Source organism: Cyprinodon tularosa, unplaced genomic scaffold (assembly GCF_016077235.1).
Source record: "Cyprinodon tularosa strain WSP-4 unplaced genomic scaffold, ASM1607723v1 ctg79, whole genome shotgun sequence".
Classification (NCBI taxonomy): Eukaryota; Metazoa; Chordata; class Actinopteri; order Cyprinodontiformes; family Cyprinodontidae; genus Cyprinodon; species Cyprinodon tularosa.
The window spans coordinates 2,350,992-2,368,755 of NW_024039551.1; the positions used below are offsets into that span (position 1 = coordinate 2,350,992).

Consider the following 17,764-nt stretch of genomic DNA (forward strand, 5'->3'; position numbering starts at 1 on the left):
AAGCCTTTTTATGGCTTAGAGAACAAGCACATTTTTTTCAGTTCAGTTAAAAAAATTTTGCAAATTGCATTTTTTGTTAAAAACCAGGCTGCTTTCCTGTGATACCAAGTACCATTTTTATCTGTGAGGGACACACTCGGTCTACTTTTAAGATAAGACTTTTTGATCAAGTTTATAGTAAGAGTGGCTCGGGTTATCCTGAACTATCTCCATAGTTGCTGCAATAGGCTTAGACTGCTGGAGGAGATAGGGACCCCTTTTTCTTTATTCTGCTTCATTCTATCTCTATTCTCCAACCATAGAATTTTCTAGTACAATCTTTAACGTTATGGGCTCCCTGCTTTTTCTCATAATAGCCTCGCCTGTTCCTGTTTGGCTGTGACTCCATCCTGGAGGGAAATATCAGCTGTGCCGCTGCCAGAGATGGCAAAAGTACTCACTTTCCGTACTTGAGTAAAAGTACAGATACTTGTGTTAAAAAATACTCTGGTAAAAGTGGAAGTACTGATTAAACTTCTTTACTCAAGTAAAAGTGCTAGGAAACTGGAGAGAAAATATCGCTCCACAGGCCTGCGGGAGTCCTTCCTAGTCTGGAAAAATGGTTTACTGCTGTATAAGAGGACCCTTTGTAAAGCAAGAGCAGCATACTTCTCCTCATTAATAGAGGAGAATAAGAATACCGATAATCCTAGATTTCTTTTTAATACAGTTGCCAAACTCACCCAGAGCCATAGCTCTGTTGAACCGTCCATTCCACCTGCTCTTAGCAGCAATGATTTTATGGGATTCTTTATAAATAAGATTGATCTTATTAAAAATAAGATCATAAGCACTCCTCTATCCGCGATTGTACCTGAGGTAGTCATGGAATCTGAACCGGGTTTAGACTGCTTTGATCCAGTTTAACTTTCTGAATTAGCAAAATTATTGTCTTCATCTAAGCCTTCAACTTGTATGTTAGATCCAGTTCCAACCAGGTTATTTAAGGAGGTATTCCCTTTGATCTCCTCCTCCATTTTAGATGTGATTAATCTATCTCTGTTACAGGGATATGTACCTAAAGCTTTTAAGGTTGCTGTAATTAAACCTCTGCTTAAGAAACCGTCTCTTGACCCAGATGACTTGGTCAGTTATAGACCTATATCCAATCTTCCTTTCTTATCCAAAATTCTTGAGAAAGTAGTTGCCAAACAAGTGTGCGGTCACTTCCACCATAATGAACTTTTTGAAGAGTTTCAGTCTGGCTTTAGAGCTCATCATAGCACTGAAACAGCTCTGGTGAAAGTCACTAATGATATTCTCATGGCCTCAGATAATGGACTTGTATCTGTGCTCGTCCTGTTGGATCTTAGTGCTGCATTTGATACAGTTGACCATAATATTCTTTTAGAAAGACTTGAATATTTTGTTGGAATTAAAGGAACAGCACTAGACTGGTTTAAATCGTATCTATCTGATCGAATTCAGTTTGTTCATGTTAATGATAGATCTTCAACACGCTCAAAGGTTACCTGTGGAGTACCACAGGGATCAGTGCTAGGACCAATTCTCTTTACTTTATACATGCTCCCAATTGGTAGAATTATTAGACAGCATGGGATTAATTTCCACTGTTATGCTGATGATACCCAGCTATATCTGTCTATAAATCCAGATGAAGCTAACCCATTACATAGATTACAGGCATGTCTTGAAGACATAAAAACCTGGATGACTCTTAACTTTCTGCTTCTGAATGCAGACAAAACAGAAGTTATAGTCTTTGGACCAGAGTCTCTGAAAAAGAAACTGATTAGCCAGTCACTTCATTTGGATGGGATTAAACTGATTTCAGATAATAAAGTAAAAGATCTTGGTGTTATGTTTGATCAGGACCTGTCATTTAAATCCCATATCAAAGAGGTTTCTAGAATTTCCTTCTTTCATCTGAGGAACATTGCAAAAATTAGAAATCTCCTGTCCAGGGGTGATGCTGAGAAACTAGTCCATGCATTTGTTACTTCAAGGCTGGACTATTGTAATTCTTTACTATCAGGAAGTCCACAAACTGTAGTTAAAAGCCTTCAGCTGATCCAAAATGCTGCAGCCAGAGTTCTAATGAAAATTAAAAAGAGAGATCATATCTCGCCTATCCTGGCTTCTCTTCATTAGCTTCCTGTTAAATCCAGAATAGAATTTAAAATCCTCCTTCTCACATATAAAGCCTTAAATGGCCAAGCTCCATCTTATATCAGAGATCTGATTGTTCCTTATGTTCCTAACAGAGCACTTCGCTCTCAATCTGCAGGTTTACTAGTGGTTCCTAGAATTTCTAAAAGTAGAATGGGAGGCAGATCTTTTAGTTATCAGGCTCCTCTCCTGTGGAACCAACTACCAGTTTTAGTCCGTGAGGCAGACACCCTGTCTACTTTTAAGGCTAAGCTTAAACTTTCATTTTTGATAAAGCTTATAGTTAGAGTGGCTCAGGTTATCCTGAGCTATCTCTATAGTTATGCTGCTATAGGCTTAGACTGTTGGAGGACATAGGGACCCCCATTTCATCATTCTGCTTCATTCTCTCTCTGTTCTCCTATTCTGCAGAATCTATTAGTTCAATCTCTAACCTTCAGCTCTCTCTGCTTTTCCTCAGAGTAGCTTTGCCTCGTCTGTTCCTGTTTGGCTGTGACGTCATCCTGGAAAGAAACATCAGCTGTGCTGCTTCCATCAACACCCTTGTTTATAGATGTTGGAGATCGGCCTGTTTTCCAGTGTGGTCCTGTGACTGGCTTGATGTGCTCTCTTCATCCTCTGGCATGGGAGCTGGCTCGGAGCTCCTCTGCCCGGCTGTGTGTTTCCTGGACGGGGCCGCCTTTTACAGCTGCTTGTTATGTCTTTGCTTCCGTCTCCTTGAACCCCAGTCGGCCTCAGCAGATGGCCGCTCACACTGAGCCTGGTTCTGCTGGAGGTTTCTTCCTGTTAAAAGGGAGTTTTTCCTCTCCACTGTCGCTACAAGCATGCTTAGTGTGAGGGATTGTATTTGAGTCAATGAGTCGATGCAATCAACTCGTTTTCCTTAGATAGAAAACTTTGTATCGATTTGACTGTATGATCTGGTTGAACTGTAAAGTGCCTTGAGATGACATGTGTTGTGAATTTGGCGCTATATAAATAAACTGAATTGAATTGAATTAAAAGTAACAAAGTACAGGCTTGTAAATTTACTTAATGTATAAAAGTAAAAGTAGAAACCACTTTTTTCATGCCGTTGCCTACATTTTAAATGGATGTCTGCCAATAGGACTAGATCTCCGTTGTGTTCATTTTCAATCATCTCGTCGTCCATACTACTATGCTAACGCCACCGCCACCAAGCTGCAATGATTTGCCGCGAATGAATACCGCCGAATCTGTCGATTCATCTTGTAGTGGTGCGTCAAATGCAACGTAGATTCCCATCCAATTAGATGGAATTTGGTATTGATGACGTGAAAAATAATAACGGTAACTCCATTGAAATGATTCAAAACTAAAATAACGAGCCAATTTTTTTTAAATGTAAGGAGTAGAAAGTACAGATATTTGTGTAAAAATGTAAGGAGTAGAAGTAAAAAGTCGCCATAAAAATAAGTAGTAAAGTAAAAATATCAGGAAAATCTACTTGAGTACAGTAACGAAGTATTTGTACTTCGTTACTTCCCATCTCTGGCTGCTGCCATCAACACCTTTGTTCATAGATGTTGGAGATTGGCCTGTTTTTTTGTGTAGTCCTGTTTCTCTGACTGTGACTAGCTGTGTGCTGATTATTTATCATTTGACATGGGAGCTGGCTTGGAGCTTGTCTGCCTGGCTGTGGGATTCCTGGATGGGGTCGCCTTTTACAGTTGCTTTTTGTATCTCTTCTTCTTTCTGTATCTCTGCTTCTGTCTCCTTGAACCCCAGTCGGCCTCTGCAAATGGCTGCTCACACTGAGCCTGGTTCTGCTGGAGGTTTCTTCCTGTTAAAAGGAAGTTTTTCCTCTCCACTGTCACTACAAGCATACTTTGTGTGTGGGATTGCACTTTTATTGATGGCTTTGAACCAGTGGAAAGACACTGAAAGTTTTTTTTTTTTTTATGCTGTATACAATTCTTGTACTCTTACTTCATTGTGTTTGTTGTTGTCCTGAGAAAAAAGCAAAATGTGCCAACAAGTCTAGATTGTTGAGAACAAATAATTTTGGAACCATTTGCCAAGAGTTAATAGTCTCTGTTAAAGCTTGGACAAGTGTTACCCCACCTCTCGCCCAATGACTGCAGAAGACAGACCTCAGACACCCTCAGCAATGTCCTGCTGTGTCCTTTCAGGGAGTCACTCAGCCAGCTTTACTGCTGGTTGCTTCACTGCAAACAGACCTGATTTGTATGCGAGTCGTTTTGATGCCACATGTAGTTTAATCTGGGACAGACTGGGACCTGAGTTAACACCTCAAAGTCCACCAAACTAAAATCAATAATTAAAAACAAGAATATTTCTTAGAACATAATTCCCTGTACTGATTAATTTCACAGATACTAAAAACACTCAATTTACTACCATTAAAAACTGTCTATAAATTAAGCCACAATTAGTGAAAGAAGTTTAGGGCTTGAGGGAAAATCTATTCTGGCTAAAGAATCATCACAGAGAACATTTTTAAATGTCACAGTAAACTATAGAAAGAGGACATAAATATAGATAATATAGATTTATAAATATGAATTATCTAAAAAAAAAAAAAACTCTTAATAGAGTTTAATAGAGAAGAGACAAGGAAAAACAAACTGGGTTATTGCCAACACATATCTCTGATGTTCCAGCCTATGGGGGATGTGGTGATGATCATCCAATCACAGCTCAAGAAGACACCAAACCAAAGGGTGATTGGCTGGTTGAAACAAGCCTTTTTTAGAGTTCTGCCAGAGCTATAAAATACTAATCTATACGACATCATGTTTGTTCGAACGGAACAGTTAAAGGAGTTCAAGTGGATAAAAGATCTCATATGATAACATTTATTACATGACATTAATGAGCTGTCAGCTCTAAGTAAGTTTTATTGTTGTACAGCACTTTTCCCAGACAGGGGTCACAAAGTGTTTTACACAATAACACATAACAATAACAATTAAAAACAGCAAGTAAAAACAAAATAAATCAATGAGAAAGATTATTAGCTGTTTTTGAAAGGTTGTTTAAATGGTGGAGTTTTTTTCCACGCACTCCAAGGAGTGCAAAGACAAAGGGAGTTTGTTCCAGAGATAGGTTTCCGTCACTTTAAAAGATATTTACCTGAAGACCCCTGTCCATGCAGGGCCCTGAAAGTAAGAACTAGGATTTTAAATGTTATCTTGGAAGCGACAGGAGGCCATTGAAGGGACTTAAGTAGAGGAGTGATGTGGGCTGTCTTGCTTGTGTGGGTTGGAAGCCTTGCAGCAGAGTCCTGGACAAGTTGTAGTCGACCCAGCTTCGTTTTTTTTAAATATGTAGTGGAGAATTTTTGAGAATTTTTGATAAGACCCGCTCTCCCCACTTTAAAAAAATAAATGCACATGCACAACTCTGTACCCACTTCAAGAGGGAATGCCTATTAAACGTGTGCGGGAGCGTGCATGAATCCATTTCTCCTCATGCACATTTTTTTGCACAAAATTTGCTGTTTGCATCGCACATACAAGCTTACTTTAAAAGATTTTCAATTTCTCCACTATGTCAGACTCATCACCAGTAAGTGAAAATGGGGACTGTAAGTGCTTTTGAATTCTTGATAAAATTAGTCATTCATAATTTATGTTGTTGTTTAGGTAAAAACTTTAAATGAGTAAATTCATGGCATGTTATAAGATAAAATACGGGTTAATTTTATAATTTATTTCATAAGTTTGCTCTTTTCTGCACTGTTATGTTTAGCCAGGAAGCAATGTTCATACTTGTGTACTACTATATTGAAATTAATAGATGCTACACTATGAAGCTAGATTAAGAAGCCTGATTCAAGCGTGTAAAGAACCTCTCCTTATGACTAATGAGGTATTATTATTTGTTTTATTGATAAATCTGTTTATACTTATGCAGCGCAGCATCCTGCTCTTATTTGTACTTGTACACTCGGTTTGAGCTGATATCTGTCTATTTGTGTCTATACAGTTCTCACGGCATAAAAGTATGAACGCCATAAAGAATCTAAATGGAGTTTCATGTTGAACGACATGAGAGAAAAGATTAAATAAATGCCAGTTAAAGAGAAACCGATCCGTGTCTGTCGTGACGAGAGTGACAGGGACAGTACGTTGCATGACCTTACATAAACATATCACCAGAATGATTGACAATTAAGAGGACCACTTATTTTGACGATTCACCTGGAAAAAGAACATCCTGCGTTATACCTTTAATCTCAAGTGCCTTTGTTGTTCAGCAGGAAAATAATGAAAGATCTCAGAAAATACACCTCTGAATAACTGGAAAGAAAAAAAAAAGGTTTTACAGTGACCTAGTCACAGTCTGATTTTAAGCATGACGTAAAAAATTCCACCTAGACTTAAAAACCTTTCAATGTGGCTAAATTGAAATATACATAGAATAGTGGATCTCATATTTTCTACATTTTTTGGAATTTAACAGTTATTGCGAATACTTGATGGTTTTTTCCCACCAATAATAGCTCAGCGGGTTTTTGATCCTGGGAGTAAAACTTTATTTTTGCTTTTTTTTAAAGGCAGGTAAACAGACTGTTAGAGTACCGTAATCTACTCTTGAGGAATTAAAAGCATGGATAATTTTCTCCAGCTCTGGTCTAGAAACTCCTCGAGAACCTCTGGAGTTTATTTCACAAGGAGGGCTTACTTTAAAATGAAGAATATTATAGAAAACAGTGAACATCCCCTTCATCTGTTAGTTAAAAACCAACAGAGCGTGTTCAGTAAGAGGCATCTCCAGCTCTACTGTCAGACAGACCTCTACAGAAGATCCTTCCAGCCTACAGCATCAACATTTGCAACAGGTGGATGAAGAAAATCTGATGAGTTATAGGACATTTAATCTCCTTTTTGGATCAATAAACAATTTTTCTTAATTGGCTTGAATTCTTGCTCAGATATATGCATTATTCTACTTCTATTTCTAAAAAAGTGTGTTTAATTTTATTTGCACATTATAGTTGAGTGGACACACAGAACAATCCTGTTCATGAAATATTTTCAAGCTATGCTGCATGATTTGTTCTTTTGAAGCCGCTTTCGAATAATGTCCTTTCAAATTTTATGAGATAATTCTAGCAATAAAACATGTCAGCCAAATTTTGGAGACATAAACAGTGTGATAAAAAAAAGATCAGATCCATAAATTATTAAATACAGAATGAAAGACAAAAATTAATTAAGGGTACCATGAAAACATACAAGGAAACCTTGTTAATGAAGGCTAGAGCTTAAATGCACTATTTATTGCTGAATCAATGCTTTTTTATTGCATTTACATCAGTGATGACTGAAAAAATTGAGGACTGGCTTGAGTAGTCTGGAGGCAGTGCAGGATGAGGCCAGAGACAGAGGCCAATGAGAAGGGCAGGGCAAGCACAGGAAAGCAGATGGTACACAAAAGCAATGAAGCTAACCTCAATAGGGCATGGATAAGAAAATCTGGCAAAGAGTGATAAAAAGAGGCAGGTATTAACAGAAATAATCAAGGCTCGAAGCAATGAGGTGATAAGGAGAGACGCAGGTGCATCTAATCACTGTATGAAACAGAGAGAAGCAGAACAAGGAAGCCAGACCAAAACAACAATGCATGCAGAGTTCATGATACTCATGGAGTTAAAAAACAATCCATTATGTCCTTCCTGTTCTCTGTGTGACACGTGCTAATGTTCACACCTTCAGATGTTTGGGGTTGTCCATAGCGTTCCTTGACATTGACATTGCTAAGGCACCAATTTAGTGCTACTTGGTCCTAATGTAATTTCCCATTGGGAACCTACTAGCACTAAATTGCTAACTGGTTAGCAAGATGCTTCCGACAAACTGGCCACAACCAAACTTACTTGCAAACCTTTCGCCACAATAATCGAGCAATCTTATTCACTTTATTCACTCGAGTAAAGTCGGGCACCACTCAGGAGAATTCGTAAATGCAACGGTTGGAACAGCCACTTCCCTACTAATTCAAGTGTTCCTCATGGGTACTTTCTGGGTGTTTCCAGTGGCATTGGATGTTGGAGTTTCCAAAAAAATCGAAGGGTTGGTGGTTCAGGCTTCGGATTGCAGTGTTGTTTTGTCCTTTGGCAAAATACCTCACCTGCATTGCCTACTGCTGGTGGTCAGAGGACCCGGTGGCGCCAGTGTACTGCAGCCTCACTCTATCAGTGAGCCTCAGGGCAGCTGTGGCAACAATGTAATTTGCCACCCTCCTTGTGTGGGTGAATGACTGAACGTAGTGTAAAGCGCTTTGGTCATGTCTCCTGACGCTATATAAGTACAGACCATTTACACTCACCGGCCAATTTATTAGGTACCCCATGCTAGTAACGGGTTGGACCCCCTTTTGCCTTCAGAACTGCCTCAATTCTTCGTGGCATAGATTCAACAAGGTGCTGGAAGCATTCCTCAGGGAGTTTGGTCCATATTGACATGATGGCATCACACAGTTGCCACAGATTTGTCGGCTGCACATCCATGATGCGAATCTCCCGTTCCACCACATCCCAAAGATGCTTTATTGGATTGAGATCTGGTGACTGTGGAGGCCATTTGAGTACAGCGAACTCATTGTCATGTTCAAGAAACCAGTCTGAGATGATTCCAGCTTTATGACATGGCGCATTATCCTGCTGAGAGTAGCCATCAGAAGTTGGGTACATTGTGGTCATAAAGACCATGATTGACATGGTCAGCAACAATACTCAGGTAGGCTGTGGCATTGCAATGATGCTCAATTGGTACCAAGGGGCCCAAAGAGTGCCAAGAAAATATTCCCCACACCATGACACCACCACCAGCCTGAACCGTTGATACAAGGCAGGATGGATCCATGCTTTCATGTTTTAGGCGCCAAATTGTGACCCTACCATCCGAATGTCGCAGCAGAAATCGAGACTCATCAGACCAGGCAATGTTTTTCCAATCTTCTATTGTCCAATTTCGATGAGCTTGTGCAAATTGTAGCCTCAGTTTCCTGTTCTAGCTGAAAGGAGTGGCACCCGGTGTGGTCTTCTGCTGCTGTAGCCCATCTGCCTCAGAGTTCGACGTACTGTGCGTTCAGAGATGCTCTTCTGCCCACCTTGGTTGTAACGGGTGGTTATTTGAGTCACTGTTGCCCTTCTATAAGCTTGAACCAGTCTGGCCATTCTACTCTGACCTCTGGTATCAACAAGGCATTTCCGCCCACAGAACTGCCGCTCACTGGATGTTTTTTCTTTTTCGGACCATTCTCTGTAAACCCTAGAGATGGTTGTGCGTGAAAATCCCAGTAGATCAGCAGTTTCTGAAATACTCAGACCAGCCCTTCTGGCACCAACAATCATGCTACGTTCAAAGTCACTCAAATCACCTTTCTTCCCCATACTGATGCTCGGTTTGAACTGCAGGAGATTGTCTTGACCATGTCTACATGCCTAAATGCACTGAGTTGCCGCCATGTGATTGGCTGCTTAGAAATTAAGTGTTAACGAGCAGTTGGACAGGTGTATCTAATAAAGTGGCCAGTGAGTGTACATCCACAGTCTAAAACCTTGGGTTAATTGTTGTCTCCAAATCCTCATTAGATATTAGTATGCTCTGGTGGTTGGTCTCTTAGTTAACCTGTTATGGACTCCTGACCTGTCCAGGGTCTACCCTGCCTCTGACGCCAGCAAAAACTGCCCCCATCTGGCCCCCATCCCCTGCCAGGTTAGGCTAGTTTGGACGGGCAGAACTGGCGATTGATTATTTCAAAAGGTGTCAAACTAAAGAGGCTCAGCACATACACACATTTTTATTTGTTTAAAACCAGAAACTCAAGTACCTTTTTTCTTCCACTTTGTAATTAAAATCTCTAGAAACAAGGTTGAAACAGAAAATCTAAAGACGGTTTTCAACGTTATGCATAACTCTGCAAAGCACCGCCTATGGCATACATTCACTATTGTTTGAACAGACTCCGCTGCTGCCAAAAACGATGTGATTTTGAAGCTCTTATCTTCTCTAGAGTGAACTTCAGTCAATGATGCACGTCAGCACTCACTTCAACCATTTCTTACATTTGATTTGACGAAAAAGAACAGAACAAAGACGAGACGTGTATGAATTAACAGATATATTTACAGTAACACAGCTGACAAATCCCAACGTGACCTCATGCTGTAGATACTGTAAAGTCTGGAGAGCAAATTGGGGATCTTGTTTGTTACACTGCTGGTCGTATGTTTGTGCTGCCATTGGCCGAGAGCCCAGACAAGCCTCCAGAAAACCAACAGATAGCACACAGATATATCAGCAATGTTCCAGCAGTGTAAATTATTACCTATAACTGTACAATTATGACAGATGGAGGAAATCTGCTGACACAAACTTGTTCTCACCGGATTCAAGCGGGCAAATGATGGCAATCACATTTAACGACAATATAAAAGATTTTAAGATAAGTTAAGAAAATGTATGGTTTTTTTTCTCTGAGCAGTTGTTACTTTGTTTTCTTGTAAGGCGTCAGCCCAGGGAGGTGAAGTGAACACTGATTACCTCACAGTGAGTGGACTTTGATTGAACTGGGCATACAGAGGCACACAGTGACGCATCTCTGTAGAAGCCATAAAAACAAGCCAGTCCGAAAATACATAAATGCAGAGGGAGAAATGCGTCTTCCCTTTCTGTGCGAGAGGGGCACTTCAAGGATTACCATCTGGTCCTTCAAACCCTGCCTGGTAACATCTTAGGACCAAAAAAAGACCCTCTAACTATTACCTACACAAAGTAAGTGTGTTTCATAACTCTGACTTTATGTGAAATCCGATCATGTCTGCATCCATGTGCATCTGTCTGCAGAGGCAGGAAACATGGTGGGATTCAAACCCTCAGATGTGCCTCCTCCCCTCGGGGTGAAGATGGCGAGTGCCGGAGCAGCGGCCTGCATAGCTGACATGGTCACCTTTCCTCTGGACACGGCCAAAGTCAGACTACAGGTACCTGCTCATCAGTGTGCAAACTAGCAGCTCTGACCATCAGCTTGACACATATATTGATGTCTGAGCAGATTTACCTCCTGATTTTTTCCCCAACCTCTAAGTGGCTCATCTTTAACTCTTCAGATTCAAGGGGAGAAACAGGCGGTGGGAGGCATCCGCTACAGAGGGGTGTTTGGGACTATCAGCACCATGGTCCGAACAGAGGGGCCCAGGTCCTTGTATAACGGGCTGGTGGCCGGGCTGCAGAGGCAGCTCTGCTTCGCCTCCATCAGAATCGGCCTCTATGACAACGTGAAAAACTTCTACACTGGTGGCAAAGACAGTAAGTTCCCATCTACAGTGAAGGCCAAGAAAGGCTGTTTTAGGGGTTGGATAACAAAAGTTCAAAGGGAAAAATCTATCTTTAAGGACAATTAGGATGTTTAAAGGATTCTTCATTCTTGGTGTATGAGAGAAATCAAACTCACTTCATGTTAACCATGATTTAGAAACAGTTATTCATTGCAGAGCTGTGTTAGGTGTAATTTATCCTAAATATTGTTTCTAAAGGACTTTCACATGTAACAGAATCAAGCTGAGCTCCCCCCAAAGCCCTTCTCTGCCTCTCCCTACAGATCCAGGTGTGTTAATACGGATCCTGGCCGGCTGCACAACGGGAGCCATGGCTGTGTCGTTTGCACAACCCACTGATGTGGTCAAGGTTCGCTTCCAGGCTCAGGTGAACCTAAACGGTGTAGCTCGGCGCTACAATGGCACTATGCAAGCCTACAGACAGATCTTCCTCAACGAAGGCTTACGAGGCCTGTGGAAAGGTCAGATGATGCTCCCCACATCATGAAGGGACAAGATCCACAGGAAAAAAATAACTCTTCGAATGCATGTGTATGCTTTCCAGGAACTTTACCCAACATCACTAGAAATGCATTGGTTAACTGCACAGAACTGGTGACATACGACCTGATCAAAGAGGCCATCCTCAAACACCAGCTGCTGTCAGGTAGGAATCCCCAAGGCTGCAGAATCTATGGCAACACACTATGTAATATAAACATAGGGGAGGCCCTTAAGAGTTGATACTCCTGTTTTTTTTCTCTGGGTGACAAAGAGCTTCTAGTGATACAGTGTGTCCTTCATCCTCTCAATGATAGATGAATCATAATCTTCCAGGATCAAATTCTTTCCTTTTTAGACTCATTTTATTTCCAGGTGTTCATAGCCCAACACTGGGACAAAAAAAGGCTTACTTCAAGGTCCCAGATGTTTTTCTGTGGTTCTACCCAAAATTTATAAGCTGGTAGCATCGTAGCCGCAGGGGTTAACCGTCTAAGCTTCTCACTTTAGTATGAAGCTGGGATGAGAATCATACATCTTAAATCAACCTTTTCAGAAACTTTGGTTTCTATGGAAATGATATTTTATAAATGTTTCATCTGTGCTTTGGGTGGAAATTTCAAAGTTGATAATTTTTACATGAACATAAGAGGTGGTGCACCTCTGTGGAACAGGTACTAAGAATGGAAACGCAACTTTGAGCGAAAAAACAATATTTTCCTAAAATACCCTTTTTTTCTTTTAAAACCAAAAAGAAAAATCTGAAACAAGGATGCTATAAATATAAAACAGGCTGTTATAAGCATGCCCAGCTGGAATAATAACACAGTGGTAGAACCAGATGATCTAAGGGAGCAGGGGACTATTGGTAAACAACCATCTAATTAGTGTTTTGTATTTTTTAAAGTTCCTTCAGATGTGTTGTTAATTGGAGCGATTCAATAAACTGAATTAATACAAGATGAAGGTGGAGGTATTTAGCTAGGGGATTTTTAGTAATCACTGGCCCATCATCCAAAGCCCATTTGATGCCCACATGGGGGAACCTCCACACATGTAAAAGATGCGAGATAGATACCGGTGACGTCCTCTTTGGCTTTCCTTTATGATTTTGTTTAATCCGTAACCTAAATGTCTAAATAATGAGAAAACCAGTTTAAAAGGATATCTCTTTGTGGGACCTTGTGGTCTGGGTCCTTACCCAGAGCTGTTCTGTATCGACCCAACCCAATGGATTAATCAGTGGACAACACCAAGCCAGGCCCAATTCTAACCATCTGCTAGTCCTGCAGCAGGTAGGATACTGACAGATGCGACCTGCATAACAAAACCCCTTTATACTTTTCCTTTGATAACGTGAGTTATTCTGTTAAAGAGATCTGTGGAATGCTGCCTGTTAGGTGAAACAGTAGCGCTCACAAAGATAACTTTCTGAAAATAAAATACATCTATATGCGGTCTGAGAACCCTCTCCCTAATATTTGATTCTCTGTGAATTAATGCCCCCCATTCTTTAATTGGATCCTCCTCAAAAAGACGTGCTAAGCTTGTGTTTTTAACACTGAATGTATCTAACAGAGCTACTGACTGATTTTATTTTCATTGTTGCACAAAACTACGACAGGACTCTGCTGATTAAATCAGGAAATAAAACGTGATTGGCTTTAAGGAGGCAGAGGACACCTGCTGCTGACAAGTTTAGCTCTAGGGAGGATGTTACTATGGTAACAGAGACAGAGGTTGAGAAAACCTGAAACCCGATTTCAGGTTTAGAAAAGATTTTTCATTAAACCTGCTTTGTAAAACAGATGTCTGGACGGCACTGACTGGTTACTTATCCAAACATTGAACCACAGCAGGTTCCTCTGATCTAGATTTATAACATAAATGAGCTATTTCAGAGTTTGATGAAAAGGACCTGCAGAAAGTTCATTTCATGTCTGATAATTAAAATGTTGATTTTTAAAAATCGTTTTAAATGGACGTCTAATATGGGTTGCTCTGATGATAAAGTCTATTTAAAATCCAGAAAGGGACTAGCAATGGTAGATGAAAGGTTGCAGCTTGTTTGGTTTCTGAGACAATCGAACCAGAAAAGGCAATAATCTGATGGTTTCATAGAAAAGGGACATTTATTTCAGAACTGATGAGGATCATAGATTAATTTTCCACAAAACTCAAACTAATTTGTTTCCTACATTAAAATATCTGTATGTGATTTTTTAAAATAGAAAAAAATTCCATTTCAAAATCCTGTTCTGTTACAACTGTTGAAAATGTATCCGCAGCTGGATTAAATTTGCCAACTACCTGCCATATAGATGAGTTGTAACATGAACTTCCAGCTATATTTGCCTTACCTGCAGTCTTTTCATCAGACTTGTGTGTCAGAGAGGGGGAATAGCGATTGGCCCAAACTGCCATGCCCCCTCCAGCTGATAAGTGTCCCTGGGCAGAGCTGTAAATGCTCTAGTTAATGTGAGATTTATCAGAACCGTCCTCATTGCTCCACTCAGAAGATAAACTAACTGCTGACAGGCCAGAACAAACAGCTCAGTGTTGAGCGGATCCTCTTTTATCTCTCCACAGATAACCTGCCTTGCCACTTTGTGTCTGCTTTCGGAGCGGGCTTCGTCACCACAGTGATCGCCTCCCCAGTAGATGTGGTGAAAACACGATACATGAACTCTCCTCCAGGCCAGTACCGGAGTGCCATCAACTGCGCCTGGACCATGATGACTAAAGAGGGACCAACAGCGTTTTACAAAGGGTGAGCCGGTCCCAGACACACTAAACCAGACGTTCTGTTCACCTGCTCGTAATTGGATCATCTCAACACCCAAGGAAAGTCTGACATGTTTTTTTACCCCCATTTACTCTGAAGCTGTCAGATAAACCAGATACTCAGCAGCAGACCTTGCCTGGACATGCAGCCAGAGCTACAAGCATTGTTCAGGATGGAAGGTTGGAGTGGTCTAGTCAAAGTCCAGGCCTCACAGACTCCTTCCATCCCCTTTGTTCTTAACTATCCAAATTAGGAATTCTAGTGCATGGATTAATTTCCCTAGCCTGACGTAGTCCGACTCAATTCTAGTCAGATTATGAGTCTGATACTGCTCCATAGAGCTGTGATTATGGGGCGTGTTTCGAACGAACCAGGAAAAAAAATGCCTCTGCACTCAATTGGATAGACCTACAACCAATAAGAGCAACGGAGTGCGTGACGTATGTTGAGCGAGGCATAGTTGTTGTCCGCAAAAATCAAAGCGTGCAGTTTCACGCCTATAATAAGAAGATGAGACTTGATCGTGTTTCTCTGTTCCTCTTTTAAAATTAATTTGCTGTTGATATCTTCTAGAACAGACCTAATAGCAGAATCTACTCACCTAAACTCTCCAGCGGCAGCCATTATTGTTGTCACCCAAGCACGCATTGGTCACGTGGTTGATTACGTTACTGTTTGTCATCTGTCCATCATCGTATAAAGCCCGCCCTGACAATTTGATTGGATCACCTGACAGTGGGCGATAATACTCGCGCTACTATGGAGCAGAGCCAGACCGAACTTCCCGACCTCAAACTTTGTGGGCGGGACTAAGTTCGGAATGGCACCCAGGCTATAATTTCCCAGCCCATCATTTGTAATTGATTGAAAACCTTTTCTCAGCAGTGTTACATAAATTCAGTAAATAATCGTTTCTGGTTGTAACACACGTGGATCCATCCAGGAGGATGGGACAGACTCACAGTGGAAGTGAAGCAGCATACATATCCCTAAGTTGGTTTGTTTCCTCTTCTCCAGGTTTGTACCCTCGTTTCTGAGACTGGGATCCTGGAACGTCGTCATGTTCGTCTCATTCGAGCAGATCAAGAGGGCCATGATGATGTCCAGAAGGATCGAAGCACCAAACTGAGCTCAGGATGGCAGTCTGAATGCTGTGTGTCTAAGGGGGAGGAAATATCCCTTCCTGTTGAACTTTATTTATACTTCATCACCCTGGGAGCAGAGTGGTCCCTGTGGGACTCAAAGCCAGAGAAACAAGTTTGCACTTTAAGTAATGTTTGTAGAAATCTGCTAAGGAGGCAAACCAGCCTCCCAATAAACTAAAACTGGTGTTTCTGTTCCTCCCTGGTATATTCTTAGTTTTAAAATGAGTGGAGTTGTTCAGAACAAGGTTTGAATTGTTAACTGACAATTTAGGAGTCAGAGCTGCAGCGACAGACGGATAGTATAACGGCTGCCCATAGAGCCCAGCTGGAGTCCAGGGAGGTTAGTCTCCACCACTGATGCTCCGTTTCCCATAAAGCTTAAAAATGGCTGCCATGTTTTAGAGAAGCTCTCCCTTCTGTTCTGCATGGAGCCGGTTATTTTTTAGTTGATAGATATTGCAGGTCCTTCTCAAACTTTTAATTCTCAAACTATTCAACGGCTATTATTAGTCAACATGAGGGCTGAACACACCTAGTAAATAATGGCTGGCCTTCATGACACACATACTCGACCAGAGACATGGGAGCTGACCTCCAACATCCTCTTTGATTGGTCTGCCTTCATTTTCCAGTGATAGATTGTCTTCAGTTTGTCCCATCATGCGAAATAAACTTCCTGATTGTTTTCTAAAGCCCCTGTCACACCTTCACGATTTAGAACGGTGTATGCCTGACGTATGAAAAATCTGGTAAAAACGCTGGCAAACGTCGGTTAAAGGGGAACGCCATTTTTTTTACATTAGGCCCTTGATTTTACGTTATTACATCATGTTCTACTCACCCATATGAGTTTTGTGTCATTTGGAGCTGTTCTGAAGATATTCCGTTCCGTAACGTCTTCCTATGGGCAACGAGTTGAAAGCACAAACTAAACTGTTCATAATTTATTCTTTATGGTACGCCAGCATTCATAACATGTAGGCGAATCACTGTCCCCCAGACATCCGTGGTTATATTTTTTTATATTTATATATTTTTTAAACAAAGCGGAGTGTGTATGACATCATTCGCGTGCGCCGGCTACCATTCATTCTTCCTGTCTGCTGAACTGCTGCTAGTTTTCCTCACATGTCTGGAAGATGTCTAGTGCTGCTACCACAGATGATCTCGCTCTCCAAACGGAATTGAACGATTCAGATTAGCTAGCCGAATGAATATAAGGGGTAGAGCGTAGCCGCCTGTGGCCCGGGCTGCCTGTCACAACCCCAGTCCGGCGCGCAGATGACGTCATACACACTCCGCTTGGATAACCTAACCAATTATATTCAGAACAGCTCCAAATGAGACAAAACTATTATGGGTGAGTAGAACATGATGTAATAACGTAAAATCAAGGGCCCAATGTAAAAAAAAAGAACAGCTTTTAAGTTATGGGTACGTTTTCTACAAGTTATGAGCACGCTGAACATGACATACAGCAAGTAGGTCGTGTTTCCGGACGTGTGCCAAAGTATGGCAGTATGTGGAGCATAAGTTAAAGGTAAGTTATCTGATCGTTGCCATTGGGACTTACGCACAAGTAATGGTGTCTAGCTTATCGAAAACTTCGGATTAACTTATTCATAAATTATGCGTAACTTTTTAAGAACTTATCTCCAACGCTTATGAACTTTGGAGGTAACACTTCCTTGTGCATAATTTCATGGGCATTACGCTGCCGTGCGTTATGCATAAGTTAAGCTACGGTCACGCCTTGAGGCACAATTCCGATATTTTTGTGAAATCAGATTTTTTTGCGTTGCTTTCACATTTCCAAACATATGCGAGTTGTCAGTGATCTCCTGTGTAAACTGC

At 41.1% G+C, this 17,764-nt stretch overlaps 1 protein-coding gene across 1 annotated transcript; it reads left to right on the forward strand.

The window, feature by feature from the left end:
- The first annotated feature begins 10,775 nt into the window (after positions 1 to 10,775).
- On the forward strand, positions 10,776 to 16,105 carry ucp1 (uncoupling protein 1). Its single transcript, XM_038271047.1, has 7 exons — positions 10,776 to 10,937; positions 11,010 to 11,146; positions 11,273 to 11,471; positions 11,764 to 11,961; positions 12,045 to 12,146; positions 14,570 to 14,750; positions 15,783 to 16,105. The coding sequence occupies exons 2-7, from the start codon at positions 11,021 to 11,023 to the stop codon at positions 15,892 to 15,894; spliced, it is 918 nt and encodes a 305-aa protein (XP_038126975.1). The 5' UTR covers positions 10,776 to 10,937; positions 11,010 to 11,020; the 3' UTR covers positions 15,895 to 16,105.
- The last annotated feature ends 1,659 nt before the right edge of the window (positions 16,106 to 17,764 follow it).